Source organism: Tenrec ecaudatus, chromosome 3, assembly GCF_050624435.1.
Source record: "Tenrec ecaudatus isolate mTenEca1 chromosome 3, mTenEca1.hap1, whole genome shotgun sequence".
Lineage (NCBI taxonomy): Eukaryota > Metazoa > Chordata > Mammalia > Afrosoricida > Tenrecidae > Tenrec > Tenrec ecaudatus.
In genome coordinates, this window is record NC_134532.1 from 181,155,714 (window position 1) to 181,179,263 (window position 23,550).

The 23,550-nt window shown below is 50.0% G+C and overlaps 1 protein-coding gene across 15 annotated transcripts in view; it reads left to right on the forward strand.

The window, feature by feature from the left end:
* APBB2 (amyloid beta precursor protein binding family B member 2) overlaps positions 1–23,550 on the forward strand; it is a 345,785-nt gene that overhangs the window by 182,540 nt on the left and 139,695 nt on the right. For all 15 annotated transcript variants that reach the window (XM_075544392.1, XM_075544393.1, XM_075544389.1 and 12 more), the window contains one exon: positions 954–1,778. In XM_075544392.1, coding sequence (XP_075400507.1) covers positions 954–1,778 — 825 coding nt within the window. The remainder of the gene's footprint in view (positions 1–953; positions 1,779–23,550) is intronic.

The following is a 23,550-nucleotide window of genomic DNA, read 5'->3' on the forward strand; positions in this document are numbered from 1 at the left end:
TGGCCTGACCGAGTGTAAGCACCTGAAGACAGCGATTCCACACCTCCTCTTAGAGCCACGCTCAGCTCGTCCCCAGTCTGCACACCACGAGGAGAGAGAGCTTCACTCAGTTCCTTGAAAAAATTGTACTCAGGACCAATAGTGGGAGTAGCACTACCAGAAGGGTGGGGGGAACGTGGGGGGAACTGATCACTATGATCACTGTATAACCGCCTGCCCCTCCACCCCACCCAGGGGATGAACCGCAGAAACATGGGTGAAGGGAGACAGTGGTTGGTGTAAGATATGAAAATAATTTATAAATTATCAAGGGTTTATGAGGGAGGGAGGGGGAGGGGGAAGGGAGCAATGAGGAGCTGCTACCAAGAGTTCAAGGTGAAAGAACATGTTTGGAGAATGATGATGGCAACATATGTACAAATGTGCTTGATGCGATGGATGGATGGATGGATGGATTGTGATAAGAGCTGTAAGAGCCCTCAATAAAATTATTTTTTTAAAAAAGGAAAGAAAGTCAAGGTGAAGGGAGACATTTAACATTCTCCCCTCTCACCCCCCCCCCCCACCACCTTTTCTTCCTGATTGTCCAAAGGAATTACCAATAGAAAGGTGGTGTAGATGTTGGTGACAGGCTTGATGGGCAGGCCTGTTGAGAAGGACTGAGGGGCACCAGAAAAAAAAAGGCTGTTCTAAGAATTTAGAAAATAAAAAAGAGGATGCTTTGGAAAACAAATTCTAAGTTGAATTTGGACCTTCAGACCTCATAAGCTTTTCTGCAAATTGGCTTCTGTCTCTCCACATTCAGCCCTCTTTTGGTAAGACGGTGACGGGAAGGTAGGTCATTTCTACGAAAAAGGCAGCCGGCCACCAAGGTGCCCCTTCTTGCTGGCACTGGATGCTCAGTCGTTGCCTCCTGGCGAGCGGCTAATGACCATGTCCTTTTGTTCCCCCAGCTGACTCCGGTGCAGACTCCTCCACAGGGTTTATGGCCAGCAGCGGGCCCACAGATGTCGCGAACCGCAACGGCCCGGCCACACCGCCCACCACCCTGAACCTGCGGTCCTCCCACAATGAACTGTTGAACGCGGAAATCAAGCACACAGAAGCCAAGAGCAGCACCCCCCCGAAGTGCAGGAAGAAGTATGCACTGACGAACATCCAGGCCGCCATGGGCCTCTCGGATCCCGCCGCCCAGCCCCTCCTGGGCAACGGCTCCGCCAATAGCAAACTGGTGAAAAACGGGGAGAACCAGCTCCGGAAGGCTGCCGAACAAGGCGGGCAGCAGCAGCAAGACCCCAATAGAAACGTCAGCCCCACTGCTGTCATCAACGTAACTTCTGAGAAGTTAGAGGGCAAAGAGCCCCACCAGCCGGACTCCTCGGGCGGCGACAGTGCCCCCTGCCAGCCTCGCAGAACCAAGAGCTTCCTCAATTACTATGCAGACCTGGAAACCTCCGCCCGAGGGCTGGAGCAGAACCTGGGCAACCGCCCAGGGCCCGGGGAGGAGAAAGCCCAGCCAGGCCCCGGGCAGACCGCCACCCTCATCGGAGATGGCGACGTGCTGCTGCAGAAACCAAACCAGCCCCCCTCCAGCCCCGAAGACGGCCAGGTGGCCACGGTGTCCTCCAGCCCAGAGACCAAGAAGGACCACCCGAAGACGGGCGCTAAGACGGACTGTGCCCTGCACCGGATCCAGAACCTGGCCCCCAGCGATGAAGAGTCCAGCTGGACCACGCTGTCCCAAGACAGTGCCTCCCCCAGCTCCCCGGACGAGACAGGTACCCCGCGCAACGTTGTAGCCCAAGGTGGCGCTCTAGGTTGGCCTTTGGTGACCAAGGTGACGCTCTCTCTCAAAATCAAATCCAAATGGGCCACCATCGGGTTGATTCTGGCTCTTAGCCACCCTACGGGGCAGAGCAGAACTGCCCGTTGTGGGTTTTTGAGGCTGTGCATCTTAACAAGGGCAGAAAGCTCATCTTTCTCCTGCTGGTGGTTTCAAACGGCTGGCCTTGGGATCGGCAGACCAGCACGATAACCCGTGATGCCAGGAGATTCTAGGCTGAGCAGAAAAGCCCAGTTCCAGGCAGACATGAGTATGAGTCTCTTTGAAGTAAAATTGGGCGATTTGTGTGGGAAATAGGATTCGATTTCCCCACCTACCGCAGTTGAGGTGGATTTCATTTTGCCTCACACCTAAGGCGTTTGTTCTGGTAAGCATTTTCAGACTAGAAATACCGGTAGGTCTTTGGTGTTAGGAACCGTAAAGTGGCATCTATTTAGAATGTATGCTCCTTACAGTACTAAGGAGTGGGAGAAAGGTGACGTTTTCTACTCCCACTAAGAGTTACGGTCTCAGAAACCCACAGGGCCAGTGAGTTCTCCCTGCCCTGCAGGGTCACTCTGAGCCTCTAAGTGTTTAGGTGAACCCTTTTTCAATGTCGCCTCGAAATAACCGGACTTTGTCCAACAAAATGATGAAAGAAATATTAGGGGTAGGCTACAGCTTATTAAGAATGCAACTACCGTATATACTCGAGTTTAAGCCGACCCGAGTATAAGCCGAGGTACCTATTTATCACCTGGGAAACCAGAAAAACTGATTGACCCGAGTATAAGCCTAGGGTGGGAAATGCAGGATGTGAATTAACACAGAGACCAGAGGGGAGAGGCGGAGCGCAGCCACAGACAGGTCCTTACCAGTTCAGCTGCCGGCGTAAGTGAATCACTACGGGTGCTTCTGTGAATTGGAGTCGTCCACGTCATAGGACGGCTCTGATTGGTTAGATGTGAGTAACAAACATTCAAAGCCCTGCAGTGTCAGCGGGGCTTTGAATGAACAGCGGAGGAACGGCAATCACCCGCGTTACACCTCGCTGGGGTGCCACTGACCCGTGTGTAAGCCAAACCCGTATTACAGCACATCTTTTGTGCTGAAAAACTCAGCTTATAAAGGAGTATATACGGTACTTTAAAAAAATTCAAGGATGTATGTATGCCGACATGGAGCCCCGGTGGTGCTGTGGGATGAGTGTTAGGCTGCTAACTTTGAGGTGGACAGTTCAAACCAGCCGTCCACTTGCTCCAAGGAGGAAGGATGAGTTATCTGTCCCCGTAAGCCGTGTATTGATTGGGTTGCTATGAGTCGGAGTCCTCTCTATGGCAGTGGGTGATGAAAATGTAAAGGTGTGCTCGCCAAAGACATCTTTTCCTTTGGGGGAAACATTAGTCTTGCTCAAGTGATACTTCAAAATGAGAAAATGGTATTTCAAAACACATTGTATTTTTATATTTTTATCCAAGGAATGGTTTGGTTTGGTTTTTAATTTTTAAAAGTTTATTGTTATTATTTATTTTATTTTTTCATTAGGTAGATGGTTTTTTTAAGCCATCAAGCCCCCTCGTTTTTTGCTCTCCAGGAGAGGTAAGCGCATTATAGGTGTATGTGTGTTATTTATGAGATTGCAAAAAATACAATGTTTATGTAGAAATTGAGGATTTTAATTAATTTCCTTGAGACCAGGCCTTTCTGTTCTCTAATCCTTCACCTACATCTCTGGCATCTTTGGATCAACCCCCCTCTACTAGTGTGTCATATACCTTGTCTGCACCCGGCACACCCAGCCCTCTGGGGGCAGTTACAACTAGAACTGTTCTTCACTCGTACTTCACCACGAGGACAGACATGTGGACTCACATCATGCTCGTAAGAATGTGTTGGCTGTGACTTTAACACCATGTGACTGAGTTTTCGAAAAATATCTGAGAAGCCAAGCCTGAGCTGTCCTTTGAAACGGCCCTTTGGGGGCACTTCGGTATTTGGGCCGCACAGTTGCAGACTATTAAAAAAATTGGGAGTCCTCTTTTGGAGTTGCCTCATAACCTGTGTCAGCCTCGACCGAGAAGAAATACCTTTACATCATGATCAGGTTTAAGCATTTCAGATAGCACCCATGACCTAAATGAATGAGTCACATAAAATAGATGGTTATTCAGCTTTGGCATTTTTCTGTTGGTGGTTTATTTTGTTTTTTCTCCCAGAGAAACATGCCGCTAGCTTGATCACTTAAAAGCATCACTCCATTTAAATTCAGCAGTGTCTGGCCAGCGTGTAGTCACAATACTGATGTTAATGCTACATGTCATAGGAGCCGTGGAGGTCGTAGTGCATTATGATTTGGGATCCCAGCTGCAAGGTCAGCAGTTCAAAGCCACCAGCCCCTCTGGGGGAGCAAGATGAGACTCTCTACACCCCAAACGGTGTACAGTCTCAGGAAACGCTCAGGGGCAGCTCTGCCCTGTCTTACAGAGTAGCTCTGAGCCGGCATCGATCCAATGGCAGTGAGTTTGGGTGTTTTTCTGGTTTTATACTTATATATTATAGACATGCAAGGGGGCTGCAGAATGGAATGAAAATATAACAGAATCTTTTAAGCGGAGACTTTGAAACCCCACATTTCACCAGGAGTCGAATAGACTGGGCGATAAGAAACAGCAACCATGAGTCTGTGCACACACGCACGCGCACAATGAACATGGAATACTAGCTGTTGGAAAAAGGAGGTGGGGGGGTAGTTTTTGTAAGCTAGTAATGTACCGTGCCGTGGTACATCTGTCTGAAATGTGTATTTCTTTGCTGTGCGTTAAATGAGAACTCACCACAGGGGGGGTTGTTTTATCACCAAATCATGACACAATTATCTTTGGATGGGAGACGGGGCTTCGGGGAGCCTAGGAAAATAGAATGACTCGTTTGTACCTCAGGGGCATCCTTTCCACGTTAGGATGCTATTCGGAAAAGAGACCGCACTGCCTCACCCGGAGATGGACTGCTTTCTATTTCCCTTTCTTTCTCAATTGCCCCCTCCAGCTCTTGTGCGACTTTTGGGGGAGCCGCATTCATCACGCGTGTCATGTGCCGATGCCCTTTGAGACCCCGAGGAGGTTTATTGGAACGAGGGAAGAGCTAGTCTATGAGATGACCAGGCTTTCCCAGGAGTGTGAACCAGTTCAAAAGGGTGCCGTGACCCCAATGCTAAAAGAAAGGGTTGTGTGCTTTGGGTTCCTGAAGGCAGTTCCGACTTGGAGTGGCCCTATTGAACAGGCTGGGGCTGCTCTCGGGCGTGGGGTTTTAAAGCTATAAATCTGCCCGGAAGCCAATGGGCTCATCTTTCTCCTGCGGAGCAGCTAGTGGGTTTGAGCCACCAGCCTTTCAGTCAGCAACCCAAAGACTAGCCTGCGGTGCCTTCAAGAGTCCTTTCCTGCCATATGGGCACACCCTGTATAGTTAGCCCTGTCGGCACAGGAGTTAAAGCACACTCCTGCCAGCTAAGAAGTCAGCAGTTCAAACCCGCCAACGGCTCCATGGGAGAACGATGTAGCACCCCGCTGTAAAGATCTGACAGCTTTGGAGACCTGATGGTGCCATTCTGTACTGTCCAGTTGGGTGGCTGTGAGTTGCAATTGACTTGCTATCAATGGGCTTGTCATTGCTTTTGTTTTGATATCCCTTCCCCCAAACCCCCGAAAGGGTAGAAAAACGTGAGCACAATTTGTATAAAACACTTGCTTATGATGTCTGGGAAGGCAGTTCTTCCTATATGCAAAGCTGAGGGAGGGAAGAATTGGGGCTGACAGTTCAGTGCGCCTCGGGCATCCTTTGGTTTTGTCTCCCAGCCTGTGAATCAGAAGAGCCATTGTCAAGGACAAGGGCCGATTTGGTTGTCATAGCCAATTGATTCATGTTGCTACAGAGTCTGAATTCTTTGATGTAGTAAATTGATTTTTTTTTAAGCCTTGGGGCCAACTCACTAATTGGGTAGTTGGTAGAAGTGTGAACACCAAAACACAAACCGAATCATGGCAACACAACCGGTGACCCTTCTGCCCTCCGTTAGCTGAACAGTACGACCGTCCTGGGTAGAGTGTACTAGTATCCTCATAGAAATGCCTTTTCAATCTGGGGACTATTTGTTTAACCTCCCTTTTGTAATTCAAATAATCTAAACATTACATCTCAGAAGCATCCAGCCCTTTCTTAAAGCCCCAGGAGACAGGGCTGGCCCAGTTTTCAGATGCTTGGTGCACTGGCTCTGTTTTAATATTCCAGGCACCCTCTAGTGATTTCACCGGCCTTCCTGTTCCTGTCTTCTCGATGGAGAATTCCATGAAGTGACAGGAGTAGTTCAGGAAGACAGATGTGAGAAGTTTCCAAAATAGCGCTGGCACAGTGTGTTCTGGGGTAGATGGTTTGTTTTTCCAAATTAGATTTCGTACCTCAGGGGTAAGATGTATAAAAATATGCCGTGTCTCACCCCCATGAGCTAAAGGAAGAAAAGGATTTTGCACAATTAAGCAATTGGGGAAAATTCTAGACCAAAACATATGTATCCGTGTATGCAATAGAATGTTCTAGATAGTTTGGGGTTGCTGTCCATCTATATTCTCTTGGGTTCTTCAGGGAACAAAGGTGAATTCAGTGAGGTGAATAGCCGCAGAAGTCCGACAGCCGGAGAGTCAGCACACGCAGAGGGCAGCCGATTCTGACCCATAGCCGCCACACACAGCCCGAGTAGACATCCTTCATGTGTTCCTGGCTGTGACCTTGACAGAAGGAGCGTGCCAGCTGTGTGTTCTGTGAGTTGCATGGTGTGGCAGTTACATAATCTCATGTCAACTTGAACAAAGGGGTGGAGTCTAGCCTGTCAATCAGGTCATAGCCAATGAGGCCTCTGTGTGGGCATGGCCTTCTCCTGAGGATTATGGGAACTCCCGTCTTCCTCCCTGGAGGCAGGACACACACTCTCTCTGCTGCACATTCTGTTGCCAAACCAAATGAAGCTATGCTGATGGCAGCCAGAGCCCTGGAGATGCTTCCACCACCACTGGCTCCACAAGATTTTCCACGTGCAGGCCTGTGATCTTCCTGCATTCTGCATCATTGCTTGTGTTGTGTTAGCCCGGAGAGGAATTTATAGATTAGTACTGGACATGTGGGCTAATATCGGACTTATGGACCTGATCTGGACTGGACTGGGATGTTTTCTTAATATAAAATTACTCTTTGATATAATATTCTCTGACATACAATGAATTTGTTTCTCTAGTCAACCCAGATGAACACACGTGGGTTATAACCACCAACCTTCTGATTAATTAGTAAACTCAAAAAAACCAAACTCATTGTCATTGACTCAAATTCTACCCCTAGTGACCCTGCAGGACAGAGTAGAAATGCCCCTTTGGGCTTCCGAGAGTTCTTTACTGGAATAGACAGCCTCGGCCTTCTCCCTCGGCGTGGCTGGTGGTTTTGAACTGATGGCTTTGTGGATAGCAGCCCAGTGCATAACCCACTGTGCTTCGAGGATCTGCCAGGGACTGAGGTGATTACAGACAGTATATGAGGGTGAGTCAAAAAATAATGCTACTGGATTCACGTTTAAAAATATTTTGCTTGTGTTAGAAAGATGTAAATACCACCTTGAGCAAGTGTAGACCTCGATGGAGGCCATGTGAAGCAGCAGTGGCTTCATGGCTGTGATGTTTTCATTTACTAAAGGCTTCTCTGACTTTGTAGCAGGACGTTTGACTTTCCAGAGTAGTTGAGGTAGAACCCAGAATGCTCCGTCAGAGTGCCATGGGGGCAGGGTGCCCAGAGGAAGAGGGAGCTCAAATGGAGTAAGGGTGTGGATTTTGGGACCTTCAGCCTTATCTGGGTTGGCGATCAGATAGACTTTCAGCTGATAGAAAATTAGGGAGTTCAGCACCCCGCTGAGTTGCTGCTGCTGCTATGCCCAGCCCTGCAGAGAGGGTTGGTTCCGAGAACTTGGCTTCTGGACATCGTGCTTTCTCTGGATCGAAGACGATGCAGACAGGGATGTCGAAGATGACCATGTTTCTCGTCCCTTTGTTTAAGGAAACAAAAGCCAGCAGCCGTGGGGCGGGTTCCCACGCACAGTATCCTAGTGTTCCCAGGTGTCCCAGAGAGGAGCTGCTGGCTCCATAGGTGCTGAAGCTGCGAGTGTCTGGGGGCAGATCCACCGTCCTTTCTTCCAAGGTGGCTCTGGGTGCGTTTGAAGCACCCACCTTCTGATGCTCACATCCCTGTCTGGACCCCCAACCACTCCTTTCCTTTGTTGGAGATGCACTTACTGAGTCTACGGCATTTTCTTAGGAGCCCGTGTGGACTGGAAAAGAAAAAGAAACGTGAGCTTGCAGGAAATGCTGGAGTAAGACGACAAGGGGGAAGCTTCAGAGCTGGCACATGGGCAGTGCTGGGGAGCCTGTGCCCACAAACTTGGTTTCTTGATGAGCATGGTATTTTAGAAAACTTTGAATTCGATGCCAAAGCTTAGAAATGAGATCTTTTACATTAAAAATATGATATATATAATAGATATTGTGCTCTCATTCCTTTATAAAATGCAGAAGTCTCACAGCATTGGGCTCCAGTGCCAACAGGCAGCCGTCCCCCCGGGCTCTGTAGTGGCAGCCCCGGTAGGTGGCCTGACCTTCTCCTGCCATAGGCGAAGAGTTCGTGGACCTGGGTCCCACATGTCAGTTGATGCAGCCCTTGAGTACACACGAGTCAAGTAGGATAAAAAGAGCGAGGCTGATGTGAGCCGCGGCCGTACAGCGGCGACTTCCGAGTGTGGAACCCTTACAGCAACACCCTTGGAGGGGGGAATCTCAGACTTCCTCCAATCCTACTCACGCGGTCTCAAGTCTCTTGCCTTCCGGTAGAATCATAAAGTGTGACATGATACGTGAAGCAAAACACGGCTGAAATTTCCAAAGACTTCTCTAGATGAGTTCTCCATCTGTTTCTTTGGGTAGAGGAGGGAAAACATTAGTTTTGGGAATGCTATTTTGTATCTCAAGTCGCACTCAGCTGATATATACCCAGATCACTTTTGTAAGTGCAAGGTTGTTACAGATTACCCTCCCTCCTAAGGAATCTGTTGTTCTCCACCAAACCAAAACCCACTGCCATCGAGTTGATGCCAACTCAGGTATTCATGGAAATAGAAAGCCTCATCTTTCTCCTGCACGGCAACTGGTGATTTCGAACTGCCGACCATGCAGTTAGCAGCCCAACTTATAACCAATTTGCCACCCGGGTTCTCTAATTGTAAAACAATTTGAAAGCTTCATATTCCCTTTAAAAAGCCTTCGAAAACAAATTCAGCCCACTGCCATCCAGTGGATTCGGACACATAGCAATCTCGTGCAGTGTTTCCAAGGCTGCAGATCGTTACGGGAAGGGAAAGCTTCGACTTTCCCCCGAGGAGCAGCAGGTGGATTGAACCAGCCTTGCACTCCCTTGTCCGATGGTCACCCTACAGCACCAGCAGGGCGCCAAGGGACAAAACAAGGCAGAGGCTGCATCAGAGATAAGTGGGATACACTCGACCTGTAAGGACACATTAAAAAATAATAATAAAGGGCCTGACTGGAGAAATCGAGTTCTCCGAAAATGTGTAAGTGGCCAGCCTTCCTCAGGGAGTGACCACAAGATGAGAGGGCAGAATGGCCACCGCTCCAAACCATGGAGAGTGACAGGGGCAGTTCTGCCCTGTCCCACAGGTGGACTGAGTTAGAGAGCAAGGAGGTGTTTTTGTTGTTGTTGTTTTGTTGTGTACAAATGCATGGAGTTGATTCACCTGAGATAATCAGGAAGGAGCCTCCCATCCTCGCATGGTCTTGTTTGGGAAGCTCACACAGGTTGGTCCTTGCTTCGTTTTCCCATACACACGATTCCGTGTGTGATAATTAGCCATATGATCCTTGTGGGTATGTGAAGTGGTATGACTGGAACCTGGGGCCCCTTCTAAGAATGTGCCAGAGGAAAACATGGTTGGAGTCCCACAGAGAGCTGTCAGAATGAAGGGGGGAGGGGTAAAGATCACGCCAACTCCAAACCACCTGGGTGTCACAAAGGCAGGCCCAGGGAGGAGGTCACAGGGCATCTGCTGCTGGAGGCCTCTGTGGACATGTCTCAGAAATGGGCTCTCAACTCCCAGCTTTTATTTTCTGTGTGTGGTCCCGGGGTGTCTCGCCAGGGGCCTGGCCAGCATTTCCATTACTTGCTTGTGTGGTGGGGACACGGAGACATTTCTCGCTCTTTGTCTGCGCCCAGATCCATCGCTTCCCTTCTTTCAGCCTCTCTGACCTCATAAAGATTCTTGCCTCGGGTCAGTAGGGACACTGTTGGTGGCTGTTTCTCCTCTCTGGGCTGATGTGTTCTCTTTTGTCTCCTGATTGTTTGTCTTCCTTGTGGTGGGAGGAAAGGGCCCGGCATCAGAGAACAGCTTTCTGTGTAATGCATAAATCAGAGAGCCGCATGTTCACTGCTAGTCCACTGCATCTTTAAGGGGAACAATGTAGCCGTATTTGTTTTTAGGAGGGAATAAGGATGATAAAAGATTGTCCTTGATCCGTTCACACTTTACATCACTGAATCCTCCCAACAAACTAAACAAATTCACTGCCATGAGTCAGTGCTGACACCTGGTGACCCTATCAGACAGGGTGGAGCCGGGGTGGTGTCGTGGTTACGGGTTGGGCTGCGGCGATCCACAGGGTCGGCAGTTCGGGATCACCAGCAGTTCTGCTGCAGAAAGCCTGGCCTTTCTACTCCTGTGCACAGTTACAGTCTCGGAAAGCCACAGGGGTCACTGTGAGTCAGCGCTGACCGATGGCAGAAAGAGAGAGAGAGAGGGAGAGGGAGAGAGGAGAGAGAGGCAGGGTGGAACAGCCGATAGGAGGTTCAAGATTGCAGGGACCCTTTGCAGGAGTAGTTGCAGGATAGACGCGGGCTTTGCAATGAGCACCCTAATGAGTAACCGCTTTCCTTATTTTAAAGCTTGTGAATTGGGGGAAGGTTTCGCACCCAACAGTTCACACGCTTGATTGCTTTGTTTCGTGCCCCGGATCGCAGTCCCCACCGTGCAACCTCCCTGATCTCATTTCCGCCTTCTGTTGCCCACGTTCATTCCTCTCCCTCCCTAGCCCAACCGAACTTTGTCCTCCGGTAAGTGCTGCCCTTTTGATCTCAAATGGTGGGCTTGTCAAATTCGCATGCATCTCCCTCGTGGTCCATGATTGGGCAGAAAAGTGAGCCCCTCATGTGAATTCATTTCCAGACCTGAAGGGTGACTAAGGGCCTTAGTCTCAGTTAGAGACCTGTCTTGCTGAGCAGTAAGCCTGTTTTTCAAACGATTCTGCATGTCATGCTACATCCCCCACCCCCAACTCTATAGCGACCTTACTCTCTTTCGCAGTAAGCTGGCGCCCTCCAGGTCTTCTGGCCTCCGAAGAGGTCCGTGTGCTCCATTAGGCTTTGGGACTGATTGCCTCCGTGTGTCTTTGCCTTTTCTTCCCACGTCTTACCTCTGGACAGGGAGACACCAATCACTATTGATGGCCAATACCCTAGATGGCCGCCCAGCTCATGAATTTTTAAAGTCTTTGCGGGATCCGTTATGCCAAGTGACCCAGGTGAGACCATTGTTTCTTAAAGCTGGATTACAAAGCAAAGTCTGAAACCGTAACAATGAACTTTATTTGTATTCGGTTACATGAAAATATGTTGGTTTCTCCAACAGTTTGTATGAATACTTTTCTACCCATCCATAATTTTGTAACATCGTGTATTGGTGATTTGGAAAATATTGGTTCAGCGAATTCAAGAGGTTTTTCCAAATGTGGACACATTTTTATGATACGCGATCAAAACATTGCATTTCTTTAATATCACCACCCATCTCATCAGAAAAGTCTGTAATGATTGGGAAGCTGTCATGCTCACAGCAGTAGGGACAAGATTCCCAGAATTCTCATGTCTGTTTGAAGGCTCCCGTTGTATCCCTGGCAGCAAACGCTGTGGGTTGTTTTCCTGGCAGCTGTTCCTCTTTGAGACAGGCCTGCCTAGAACCCAACATGGGAGGCGCTAGAGTTGATCTGCCCGTCGGTCTTTGAAGGGAAAGGGTGCGCCGAGGGGGAAGCAGCTGGTGTGGCCCCCCGCTTGGTCACCCAGTGCCTTCGGTGCACTTGGCTGAGGGCTGAGATTTAAGAAAATCAGTTCTTTTCACTGCTGCATAAAGAACTTTTTTAAAGTGAGACTGGTATTGTTAGGTTTCTCAGGTGGGAAATACCTCGGTTCTTGGCTTCGCACGCGAAAGGATTCATGCCAAAGCCTGGTGTGTGATGCAAGTGTGTTTTTATAAAGGACTGAAGAAGTTTCAGGTTTTACTGAACACGGGCAGCCTCGTGGGACTGCACCCACACGTGGTGGCCTGAGGCCAGGGAGACCCTGGCACTGCCGGGCGGAAGGGAGAGAAAGAAGAAGGGGCCGTCTCGCGTTCCAGGTGTCGGAGGCCTTCGGCTGGGAGGCATGGTCCAAGGTATTGGTTGACACCATTGGCTTAGTGAAGCCCACCTGGGCCTGGTTTGGAGTAGGTGTACCATCCACCTGGCTCCAGCTTGAATTGGCGCATGCCCAGTAGTCTTGATGGCTGGCTATTTATGGGGCTTTCAGACATGGGGAGGGACAGTCCCCCTGTCCCTGCCTCTTCCTACCTAACAGTGTTGTTTTAACACAGATTATGAGGACCTAATGGAGCCCTGGTGGTGTCATGGTTACATGTTGGGCTGCAATCCTCATGGTTGGCAGTTTGAGACCACCAGCAACCCCTTGGCACAAAGACTAGGCTTTCTACTCTCAGAAACAGTGACCGTCTCTGAAAGCCACAGAGGGTCGCTGTGAGTCAGCACTGACTCGATGGCCATGATGGTGTGTTTTATGAGGAACTGGGGAAGACAGTAGCCACTCAGTCTGTGTCCGACTTGATTTGTGCTGAGCCAGGCTAGCAGTTTCGTCCACCTTGGTAGCAGTGGTTTGGTGCCTCTTTGACGTGTCGACACCGGGAATCAACTTTTTGATGGCATCTTGCTGTTGCTGCCAGGTGCCATCGAGCCGGTTCCAACCCACAGCGATCTTCTGCACACAGAAGCAAACACGGCCCGGTCCTGCACCTTCCTCACAGTCGTGCCAAAGCTCCAGTCGCTGTTGAAGCCACTGCGTCAACTATGTCTTTGTCGCTGCCCCTCTGCTTGACCAAGCGTGATGTTCGCAGTGTCTTAGTATGAAGAAAACGAAGCCCTGGTGGAGGAGAGGGCTGCCTGTTACCCACAAGCTCAGCAGTTTGGACGACCAACCGCCCTATGGGAGAAATTGGAGGCTGTCTGCTCCCATAAATATTTGCGGCCCCTGAAACCTATGAGTCAGGGTGGTCTGCCCTGGACCATCCACAGAGAAGTTGGCGCCACAAGTCAGAATTGACACAAAGACAACCTCAGTCGCGAAAGTCACTTGACTCCAGAGGCCCCCTCGCGCCTGGCCTGCTGTCCCGCGTGTGAGGGCAGATGCTTCTAGCAGCTCGGCTGCTGAGAGCCTGTGGAGGGTGATTGAGGGAGATCGAGGAGGGGGAGGGGGAGCAGAGGATGCCTGTGCTCAGTTGTGACCTTTCTGTAGAGACAGTAGACAGCTCTGACAAAGGGAAGTGCCATCTTCCAGGTGACGTGTGAAGAAGGTACATTTGACAGTGGGGACTAGAGTCTGTTGGGGAGAGGCAGCTGGGGGCGGGGGGGTGGTTCACAGTCACCCATCAGAGGTAGGCGTGAGTAGTCACATGAATAGAGAATGAAAGTGGAGAGATGGACACAACGTTAACATCTTTGCGTCGGAATTTTAGTTTGAAGACTAAAAAAACCCAGGGTCCTTCCCCCCCCACCACACCCCACCCCTGAATTCATGACCTCGGGAAGAGGAACCGCTCTGTAGAAAGATGATTTCAGCCGTGTGACTGTGAGGCGGTGTGCGGATTGCCAGATGCATATCCCTAGAATTCGAGTTTGGATCCTTAGACTCTGTTACTTGACATTGAATTCTAGGACTTCTCTGGATGCTCTTTTTGACGTGTTTGACCGTTTTAACCATACTTGGGTTTAGAAAAGAGATCGGATAAGGATGCGGTCCTGTCTGCTGAAACGAGATATTACACTCAACTCCTCTTTTAGGGACTATCTCTCTGGCCAACATTCCAAATGGACAACTGTGGAATAGTTCACAGGGCTGGGCCCTGGGCCTGGGGCTGGGCCTGGGACGCCCTCGGTGGGCCACCCTGAACAATATGCCAGAGGGTCTGGGGACATGCAGGCCAGGTAAGGAACAGAGGCCACCTGTTCTTGGGATGCCTTTTCCTGTTTTTTGAGTTTGTATCTTGATCTGGCCCTGAGTGGTTCTGGGTGCCCGTGAGCTGCGGGCAGACACCAGCCACCACGCCCTAGCCACAGTCCCCGAAGGCTCATGGGGAAGGGGGCCTGCCAAGGTGTGCCCATCCCCAGATGAGCCCGGGACCCCAGCTGGATCTGTGGTGAGTGAAAGAGATGGGGTTCCACTGATGCCATAATCTTTATGGGAACAGTTAGCCTCATCTTTCCCTTTTTAAAATTTATTGTTAGATCATTTTATTGGGGCTCTTACAGCTCTTATAACATTCCATACATCAAATGTATCAAGCATATTTGTACATATGTTGCCATCATCATTTGCTAAATATTGACTTTCTATTTGAGCCCTTAGTATTAGCTCCTCCTTTTTCCCTCCCTCATGACCCCTTGATAGAGTATAAGTTATTATTGTTTTCATATCTTACACTGACCGCTGTCTCCCTTCACCATGTTTCTGTTGTTCGTCCCCCTGGAGTGGAGGGGGGAGGGGTATGTGTATCATTGTGATCAAAGTTCCTCCTTTGTCATTTCCTTCCCCCTACCCTCCTGGTATCGCTACTCCCATTCCTGTTCCTGAGGGGTCATCTGGCCAGGATTTCCTGTGTTCTGAGCTCTTATCTGTACCAGTGTCCCTGCTCCGGCCTCGCCAGAACTGAAGGCAGGACTGGGGTCATGACAGTGGGGGTTAGGAGTAGTGTGCGTTTCATTGGTGCTCTGCTGCGCCCTGGTTGACTCATCCCTTCTTGTGAACCTTCTGTGAAGGGATGTCCTGTTGTCTACAGACGGGTTTGGGGGTCTCTGCTCCCGACCCCCTTGTTCTCAGACTGTGTCATTTTAACTTGCAAGAGCCGGCCCAGCTCCTGGTGCACAAAGATCTGTAACTGTGCAGCCGGCATCAGGAGCCACACCCAAGCGTGGCCTGGGTGGGGGGGTGAGCCACCAGCCTGTGGTTAGCGGCCTGCTGCTCACCCACCTCCCTGCCACAGAGTCGATTCCGGCTCACAGCGGCCCCACGGGGCAGTAAGCCTCCTTGTTCTCGCGCAGAACGGCTGAGGTTTCGAACTACGGGCCTTGCGATGAGTAGCCCCATGCCTAACCCACTGCGCCACCAGGGCTCTGTAGCTGTGACACGGGGTCTGCTGGATCCAGGCTCTCGCTTGTGCCTTCAGTGCTGTGAGCCGTTGAGAGCCTGTTGCTCCAACCACAGCTTAACAAGAACTCCCACCCTCGTGAAGAGCGTGTGCAAAGCTCTCCCTGCCTGAAGAATCACGCTGGGCGGTCGGGCGGTCGGCGCTGTTTCGGCTGGAGTTACACCACGATGGGCCTCCGGTGAAATCGTGACGGACGCTCCAGTGGAGCAGAGCCGGGCTGCTCGGGCCCCAGTGCTGCCCGCACAGACTGGCCACCCTGAAGCACCAGCCACTCTGCCCTCCAGTGTGAGACGGAGTCACGGGGCCACCGGCCTCACGGGCTGCTGTGGCGATGAAGTGAACACATGCCGCGTGGCTGTCAGGACTGAGCAGACATCTGATGTCCTAGGTGCTTGCACATGGAGTGAACCTTTCTCTAAAAGGAAGCAGAGCGTGGAAGAAAAACAGAGGATGCTTCCACAAAGAAAATCACCACAGAGAAGCAGCGACGAACTAGAACCTGAAGCCGAGATAGTTCTTGGCAAAGACGGCAGGTGGAAAGCTCACAGCTGGCCAGGAGAGTTTAGCATGCGTGGCCTGCCCCGGAGGAGCTGCCTCGATGGACAGGATCGGAGGGTGGGGGTGGAAGAGGAGTGGGCCCCGGGGCTGGCTTTAGGAGGCTTGGGCTTTGTTCTTGGCACTTCTGCTTCGTGCCAGGTGACTTAGAGCAAGCACCGCTCTGTACCCAACGCTTTCTCACTGAACTTTTCCAGGGCCCGTTGGTTCACTGCTTCTTGGTGTATTATGAGGCAGCCAAGACCGCCCAGGAGAAATTTCATATGCAATTTAATGGCATCAGGGAGCCCCGGTGGTATAGTGGTTACCTGTTGGGCTGCTAACCGCAAGGTCAACAGTTCAAAACTACCAGCCGGCTCCCAGGGAGTAAAATGAGGCTTTCTAGTCTGGTCAAGTTACAGCTTTGGAAATCCACAGGGGCCGTCTACCCTACCCTGTAGGGTGGCCACGAGTCAGAATTGACTCAATGGCAGTGAGTTTGTTTGTTTTTATGACACCCCAAGAGAGGGCTATAGCTGTGGAGGGGCCTAAAAAGAAAACTCTGTTACAAGCCAAGCAGTCCGTTGAAGTTTCCGTTCTCAAAGTGTGCCTCAGTGAATTCAGGGTGGATTGGGATGGGGAATCAAGGGCCATTTAGATATGCATGACATCATTTTCGCTGTCCTGGTCAAACCTTCCTTAACTGACCCCTCACGTGATGTCTGACACGGCTTCTCTCCGGTGAGGCATGGGCCGTTAGCTGACGCTCCCACCCCGGCTCTGACAGTACCAGCAGAGCTGCTCTGCCTGTGAAAGCTTCGGTTTGGACGAAGAGATTGTACTTCTTCATTCTCAACACGGGTTGGTGTGTGTGTGAGAGAGAGAGAGAATGAACCTTCTTCTAGTTGTGTGGCATTGCCAAGGGGAGGCTTTCAGTCCCTTCCAGGCTCAGCCCCTCCGGTGCAGAGTTTTTATACAGTTGCACAGCGAGTCCCCCGGGCACTCCCGCCCCTTTGAAGGGCATCATCAGGAGCAGCCTCCATCAAACACCAGCTGGAGTAAGGAGAACTATTTGGATATTTTAGTAGGGCTATAAATGAAAAATATGTTCAGTTTTGAAAAAAAACAAACCAAACTTGATCTGCCCCATTTGCCCCTCCACCCCCTTCCTCTGTTTATTTGTCTTAAAACAATAAACAAAATGGCCTCACTTCAAATTTGGTCAAAAAAGCTAGAGGAGACAGCTAGCTCTAAGGCAGTGGTTCTCAACCTTCCTAATGCCGTGACGCTTTAACACTGTTCCTCATGGTGTGGTGACCCCCCACAACCATAAAATTATTTTCATTGCTACTTCATCACTGTCATTTTGCTACTGTTATGAATCAGGCGACCACTTTGAAAGGGTCGTTCAACCCCCAAAGGGGTCGCGACCCACAGGTTGAGAACCGCTGCTCTAGTGAGAGCCTGGATGGGGGTGGAACAAGTTGGTATAGCCTGGGCTATGAGAGGGAATGTCACATCAATGCCGGGAAGCAAATTCAAACCCAAACCAAACACACTGCCATCGAGTCAACGCTGGCATGATCATTGCGACCCTGTGGGTTTCCCAGATGTAACCGTTTACGGGAGTAGAAAGCCCAGCCTTTTCTCCCATGGAGTGTCAGGGGAAGCCAGCCCCTAACACATCATTACGGGTCCGGTAGGCGCAATTGTACAGCGATAATAAGTAAAGATCATAGTAAAGTTATAGAGAGCATGAGAGATACAAGTGAAGTATTAAAATAAATGGAGTCAGACATGATTCATGGTAGCATGCTCACCTCAGCCCTGCTTGATGGTCCACGTGGAGGAAGAGAGAGTTTAATGCTAGCCCAGGCTTTTTATCTTCTCTGGGGACATGCAAGCCCCCTAGTTACAGGTGAGGATATACGTCACAAGAAGGGGTTGTGCTATAGGTAGTACAGTAATGAGAGGGGGTAGTCTAGGGAAATACACGCAATAGGAAGAGGAGGGATTGGGAATATACATGTGACAAGATGGGCAGATCCTAGATTTAGGATGGCAGCTTAACTTTGACCTATTCTCTGGATCTCCATAGGAACCATTATCAGTAGGGTGTAAACCCCACCTACAGGAACCAAATAGATGACTGTAGGCGTCCATTGTTCTTAACAGTAGGGAGTGGGGCCCACTGCAGTCTGGCAACTGATCAACCTCAGGGAGGATGCCTGTGAGCATCTGACCTCCCCCCACAATGGAGCTGCTGGTGGATTCAAACTGCCGACCCTGCAGAACGTGACCCAAGTCACCAGTCCACCACCAGGGCAAACAAGACATTTCAAAGCCAAAACCCAATCCCAAAGTCTCCGGGCCTCTCCCGAGTACGCCTGACGACTCTTTCTGAATCCTCCCTTCTCTGCATCCTCCCTTCCTTTTGCTTCCACCGAGTACCTGCAGAGTCTGCCAGTTACCATTGAGCCACCAGTACTGAGCCCCACTGGAGCTTCAACTGCTGTTTGCTTTTTGGCAGGGGGCTGATTGCCAGACTTTTCTTCTGAGGCACCCCCAGGTATCTTCTACTCTTGTGGTTAGCAGCATGTGCCTTCCCCATTTGCCCCTGGGGCTTCACAGAGACCCAGGCGACACCTGCAGGGGGCGCCCGAATGGCACAGTGGTTGAAGCACTCGGCTGCTAACCAGAAGGTGGGCCATCTGGATCTTCCAGCTGCTCCCTGGGAGAAAGATGGGGCAATCCTCTGGCAACATGTACATGCTCAAGTACAGCCAGGGGTACCTTCTGGGCAGTTCTGCTTGGTCCACGAGTCCTTGCTGAGCTCAGTCCGAGGGCCTCCACCTTCCTGGGCAGGAAGAGGAAGAGCAGGTGCCATGTGCAGTTGGAGAAATGAGATGAAACGTGGCCTGACGATGATGGCCATGAGTTGAAGTACATCGCTCTTGATTCCATGTCACGGGCCCCTATGGTCACACTCGGACTTGCTGCTTCCCAGATGATGGCGTGTTCAGTGTAGATTCCACCCGGGGGAGAATTTCCCTCAGGGCTTGACAGACTTTGCTCAAGAACCTTCTGGAAATTGGAGAGGCTTGGAATGGCGGGCTTTTGGAATGCCAAGCTGTTAGTGGAGCTCTTTTTTTGTTTAAGTAGTGGGCGTGGCACATGGGCCTTTCGTGAAGGGGGGGAAAAATAAAGAAACTTTGGGCAAATCTGACCACTTCCTGTTGGCACTCTTGTAGGAAGAGCAGTGATACTCAGACTGGACAGTGGCTACTGCTCAGCTGTTCCCACGTGTGTTAGTCTGGGTAGACTAGAGGAACAAATTCATAGACACTCATATATAAATAAGAAAGAGGTTTATATACAAGAGCAATTGAACAGTGAGAAAACATCCCAGCCCACTCCAGAGCAAGTCCATAAGTTCAATATTAGCCCATATGTCTGATACCAATCTATAAACTCCTCTTCAGATTCATGAAACACATGTATGTAATGATGCAGAATGCAGGAGGATCATAGGCTAGTGGGTTGGAAGTCTTGTGGATCCAGTGATGATGTAAGTGTTTCAGTACTGGCAGGGGTTTCTATGTGGCTTCTCCAGCTCCAGAGGTCTGGTTACATCAAAGATCAAAGTAGATCCATGTGGCTTCTACAGCTCTTAGGGTTTAGAGCCATGTGTCTTATCAGTAGAACGTCTCTCAGGGAGTGTGCACAGAAAGAGAGAGAGAATCCCCCCCCCCCAACCCAAGGAGGAAATCCAGGAGTCCCCAGAATTCTCAGGAGAAGGCCATGCCCACACAGAGGCGTCATTGACTATACAATGATTGACAGGCTAGACTCCACCCCTTCACTCTTAATCCTCTCAAATCCCAAATTGACACCAGATTATGTAACTACCACAGACCACCCCTTATCACTCTGACACTTTCACAGAACTCTTTTTTTTTTGTTTTCACAGAACTCTTTAACCATATAAAACAAACAATAATAAAATCATATCTGTACCTAACAGGATAAAATTAAAATGCATATAAATCAATATGTGCCATCCTCATTTAAACATAACATTCTAAGTGAACAAAACAAAAAATCTCGTATGCCTAACAATTGCAATTAAGTAACACCTGCACCTTAATCCTCCAATCCTATGAAATGAATATATTCCCCCACATAAGAAAGTTTGTAAGCCAGTCACTTCGTACCCTTATCCCCCCAATTTTGGGTATCCAATTTCTCTACTGCCCACTTACATCAACCCGGTGCTCTGAGGAGACAATCATTCTTTTGATGTGAAGAATCTTCATTCCAGTTGGAACCTTATGAAATCTGCATGCATAAGCAAAGTCAAATCCAAACAGGCCATCCATAAAGTCTGCAGCAATATGCACCAGTTTACAGGCTCAAAAATCTTCTCTTCATCTGGTCAGGTTCTGGTCACCTCAGTATGGGCTGCCTCACTTAGCCTAACCAGGGTGCCCATTGGTCCCCTTGCCTTTAGCCCATGTCCCCATCACAAATTCTCAACAAGCCTAGCCACCTTGCACTAGGTCATGAACTTCAGACCAAACAAGCCACTTTCATCTTCTCCTCGCCATCTTTATGATTGGTTTCTCTAGTACCCCACTCCCAGTACCATAATGTGTTAGTCTGGGTAGACTAGAGAAACAAGTTCATAGACACTCATATGTTTATAAGAGGTTTGCATGCAAGAGAAACTGAACATTGAGAAAATGTCCCAGCCCAGTCCAGATCATCACACTGCTATGCAGCAACCAGGCAGGTCCCACCTACGCAGGGTGGGTCGTTCTGTTCAATCGACCCCCTGGTCCTGGAGGGCTGCAGCCTGGCGATGCAGGCTCAGGACGCCCCCACATCCGCTCGCTCAAGTGTAGCCCAAGCTGGTTTCCGGGAATGAAGGGTAGAACATGTCTGTGCATGCTGAGGCGATTGAACATCCCCTGGAAAAGGTCCCTGGTGTATTTCATTAGCCAGTGGCTTACACCATTCCCCCACACCAACCCTCAACTTTATTAGGAATTACTCTGCCTGGGATGGATTTGGCTGAGCACCCTCTTGATGGGCTCAGGACACCCTTGTTCCCTTTACTTGCTAGTCCTCCAGGAGGGGAACTCCTCCCAGGCAGTGCACATAATTAGCATACTTGACTGCAGACCAAAAGATGGAAGGTCACATCCACTCCTGTGCCTCTGGAGAAGGGGCTGGCAATCTCCTTTTGCAAAATCAGCGGTTGGAAACAAGCAGAGTTCTCCTCGGACGCAGATGGGGCGCTGTGAGTCGGGGAGTTGGAATGGCCTGGCCTGCCTGGAGAGCTCCCGTCAACACTGCCAGCTCCTCGTTGATGGGCTTCTCAGGAACCCCAGCACATTGACAAGTACGCTGTCATTGCTCAGTCAAGGCTCATTGAGCAAGTAAGTGAGGGCAATACTATGGTTAGGGATAAAGGTTTTCCCTGAGACCAGAGGTCACTGAAGCACTCCTTCTTTAAAAAAAACATCTGCTAGGTATGTGCCCACTTTGCTGGGCACGTTGCTAGATACTCTGGGGACATGATGTGCCTGGGAGCGCTCTGGGGTGCTGTGGGTGGTGGTTGTGTTTCTTGGCTGCCATTTCTCCAGGCAGAGCTTACCAGCCTGTGGGCCTCCAACCACGGAGCTTGGGGCTAGCAGCAGAGTGCTTAACTGCTGCACCACCACGACTAAAAGGCAACAGTTTTCTAGGTCAAGGGCCTTGAACTCTTTCTGTTCAGTGAATTTGGTGGGCTTTCACTGGTATTTGGAAAAGATCAGGCTGGAGTAGATCAGATTGCCTTCAACTTGTCAGAACAGGTGTTATTTTAGGACACATTTGGTTTTGCTCAACATGTACTAGAGCTTACATTCTGAGCCCCCTGGTTTGCAGAAGCCTGTGGGTGGCAGCGGCAGCCCAAAATCCGTTTGCAGAGTCCTCAAGTAGATGTAGATTAAGCCTCCAGGGAATGCTTTCCGATCATTAACCAAGGATATAGATCATCTTGCCCTCGAGCAGAATGCCTTGGAGAGTGGATTGTCTCACCTCTCTCTGTCCAGCCCAGGGAGGGGCTGTCTCTCTCTTTGGGCTGGCCGAGGGGAGTCCTCGATGGAAGTCACTGCACTGGGGACAGCACTGGTGGCTACCTAGTCGTTGAGTTTCCCTATCATTTCCCCCCTGAATATTTTGGCCAGAAGACCCTGGACCAATCTTGTAAACCCTTCTATCTCGTGATGCACAGGTATCAATCAGGTCCTGTTTCCTGCTTCTGTAGCCCCACCTGTACCTGTGGTGTATTGATCTGCCACCAATCGTGCTTTCCTCCCCCCTTACACACACACACACACACACACACACACACACGTTATTTATCTTGAGCCCCAGTTGTGAACCCTCAGACACCATTTCCACCTCCTATTGGTCTCCCTCCTCTGGGTGATGTGACTGTGTCGCCTTTGTCTCTTTGAAGATTTCATACATGTTCTTTTAAAATCATTTAAGGTGGGGTCTCTTTCGTCCCCTAAAACTGTGTGTTTATTAACTGGATCTTGCAGGGTGGTCCAGGGGTGGGTGGGGAGGTGGGAATGGCGGTGTTGTTCTCTGGCTCCCTTATTGTGGAGAGAGGAAGGAGAACGTCTTGAGTAGCTCATCACTCAGCTGCTCTGAGCTGCATCCATGACATCTGGAAGACAGCTGCTTGGCCAGCTAACTGGGAGAGATCTGTCTGTACCCACGCCAAAGAAAAGCAATCCAAGAGAATGCGGAAATTATCCGACACATCGGTAATGCCACACTCGGGGCGAGTTTTGCCGAAGACAACTCAGAAATGGTTGCAGAAGATAGGGAACCGCCCACGGTCCAAGTTAGCTTCAGAAGACAATGCGAACAGGGAGTATCAAGGCCGGCACATCAGCTGGGTCTGTCTGAAGGCAGAGAATACAAAGAAGATGTTCACCTGTGTTTTCTTAAGAGCTTGAAAAGTTCTCTGCCGGGGCTGTCCCGCTGTAGCTTCTGACTGGACAGGTGGATGACAAGGAGTCATGTGTTTGAAAGCTCTTTTTCCATAAAGCTCTGCAGATGTCTCTCCTAGGCACCTGGAGTTGAGAGCCAATGACTGGCTTTTTAGGAATCCACTGAAAAACATTGTTAATAGTCCCCTTACCGGACAGAGCTGTCACCATGTAACTGCCTTGGGGGACCCTGGTGGCATTGTGAGTCAAGTGCCGGGCTGCTGACTGCAGGGACATCAGTTTGAGCCTACCAGCCAGCTGTGGGAAAGAGATGAGGCTTTTAGCTCTATAAAGAGTAACCAAACCAAATAATAATTTATCAAGGGGTCCCAGTGGGGGGTGGGGTAAGAAGAGCTGATACCAAGGGCTCAAGAGAAAGTAAATGTTTAGAAAATGGTGATGGCAGCATATGTACAAATATGCTTGATACGATTGATACATGGATTATTCGAAGAGCCCCCAATAAAATGATCTTTTAAAAAAACAAAATTACTGCCGTCGAGTCCATGCCGATGCATAGCGACCCT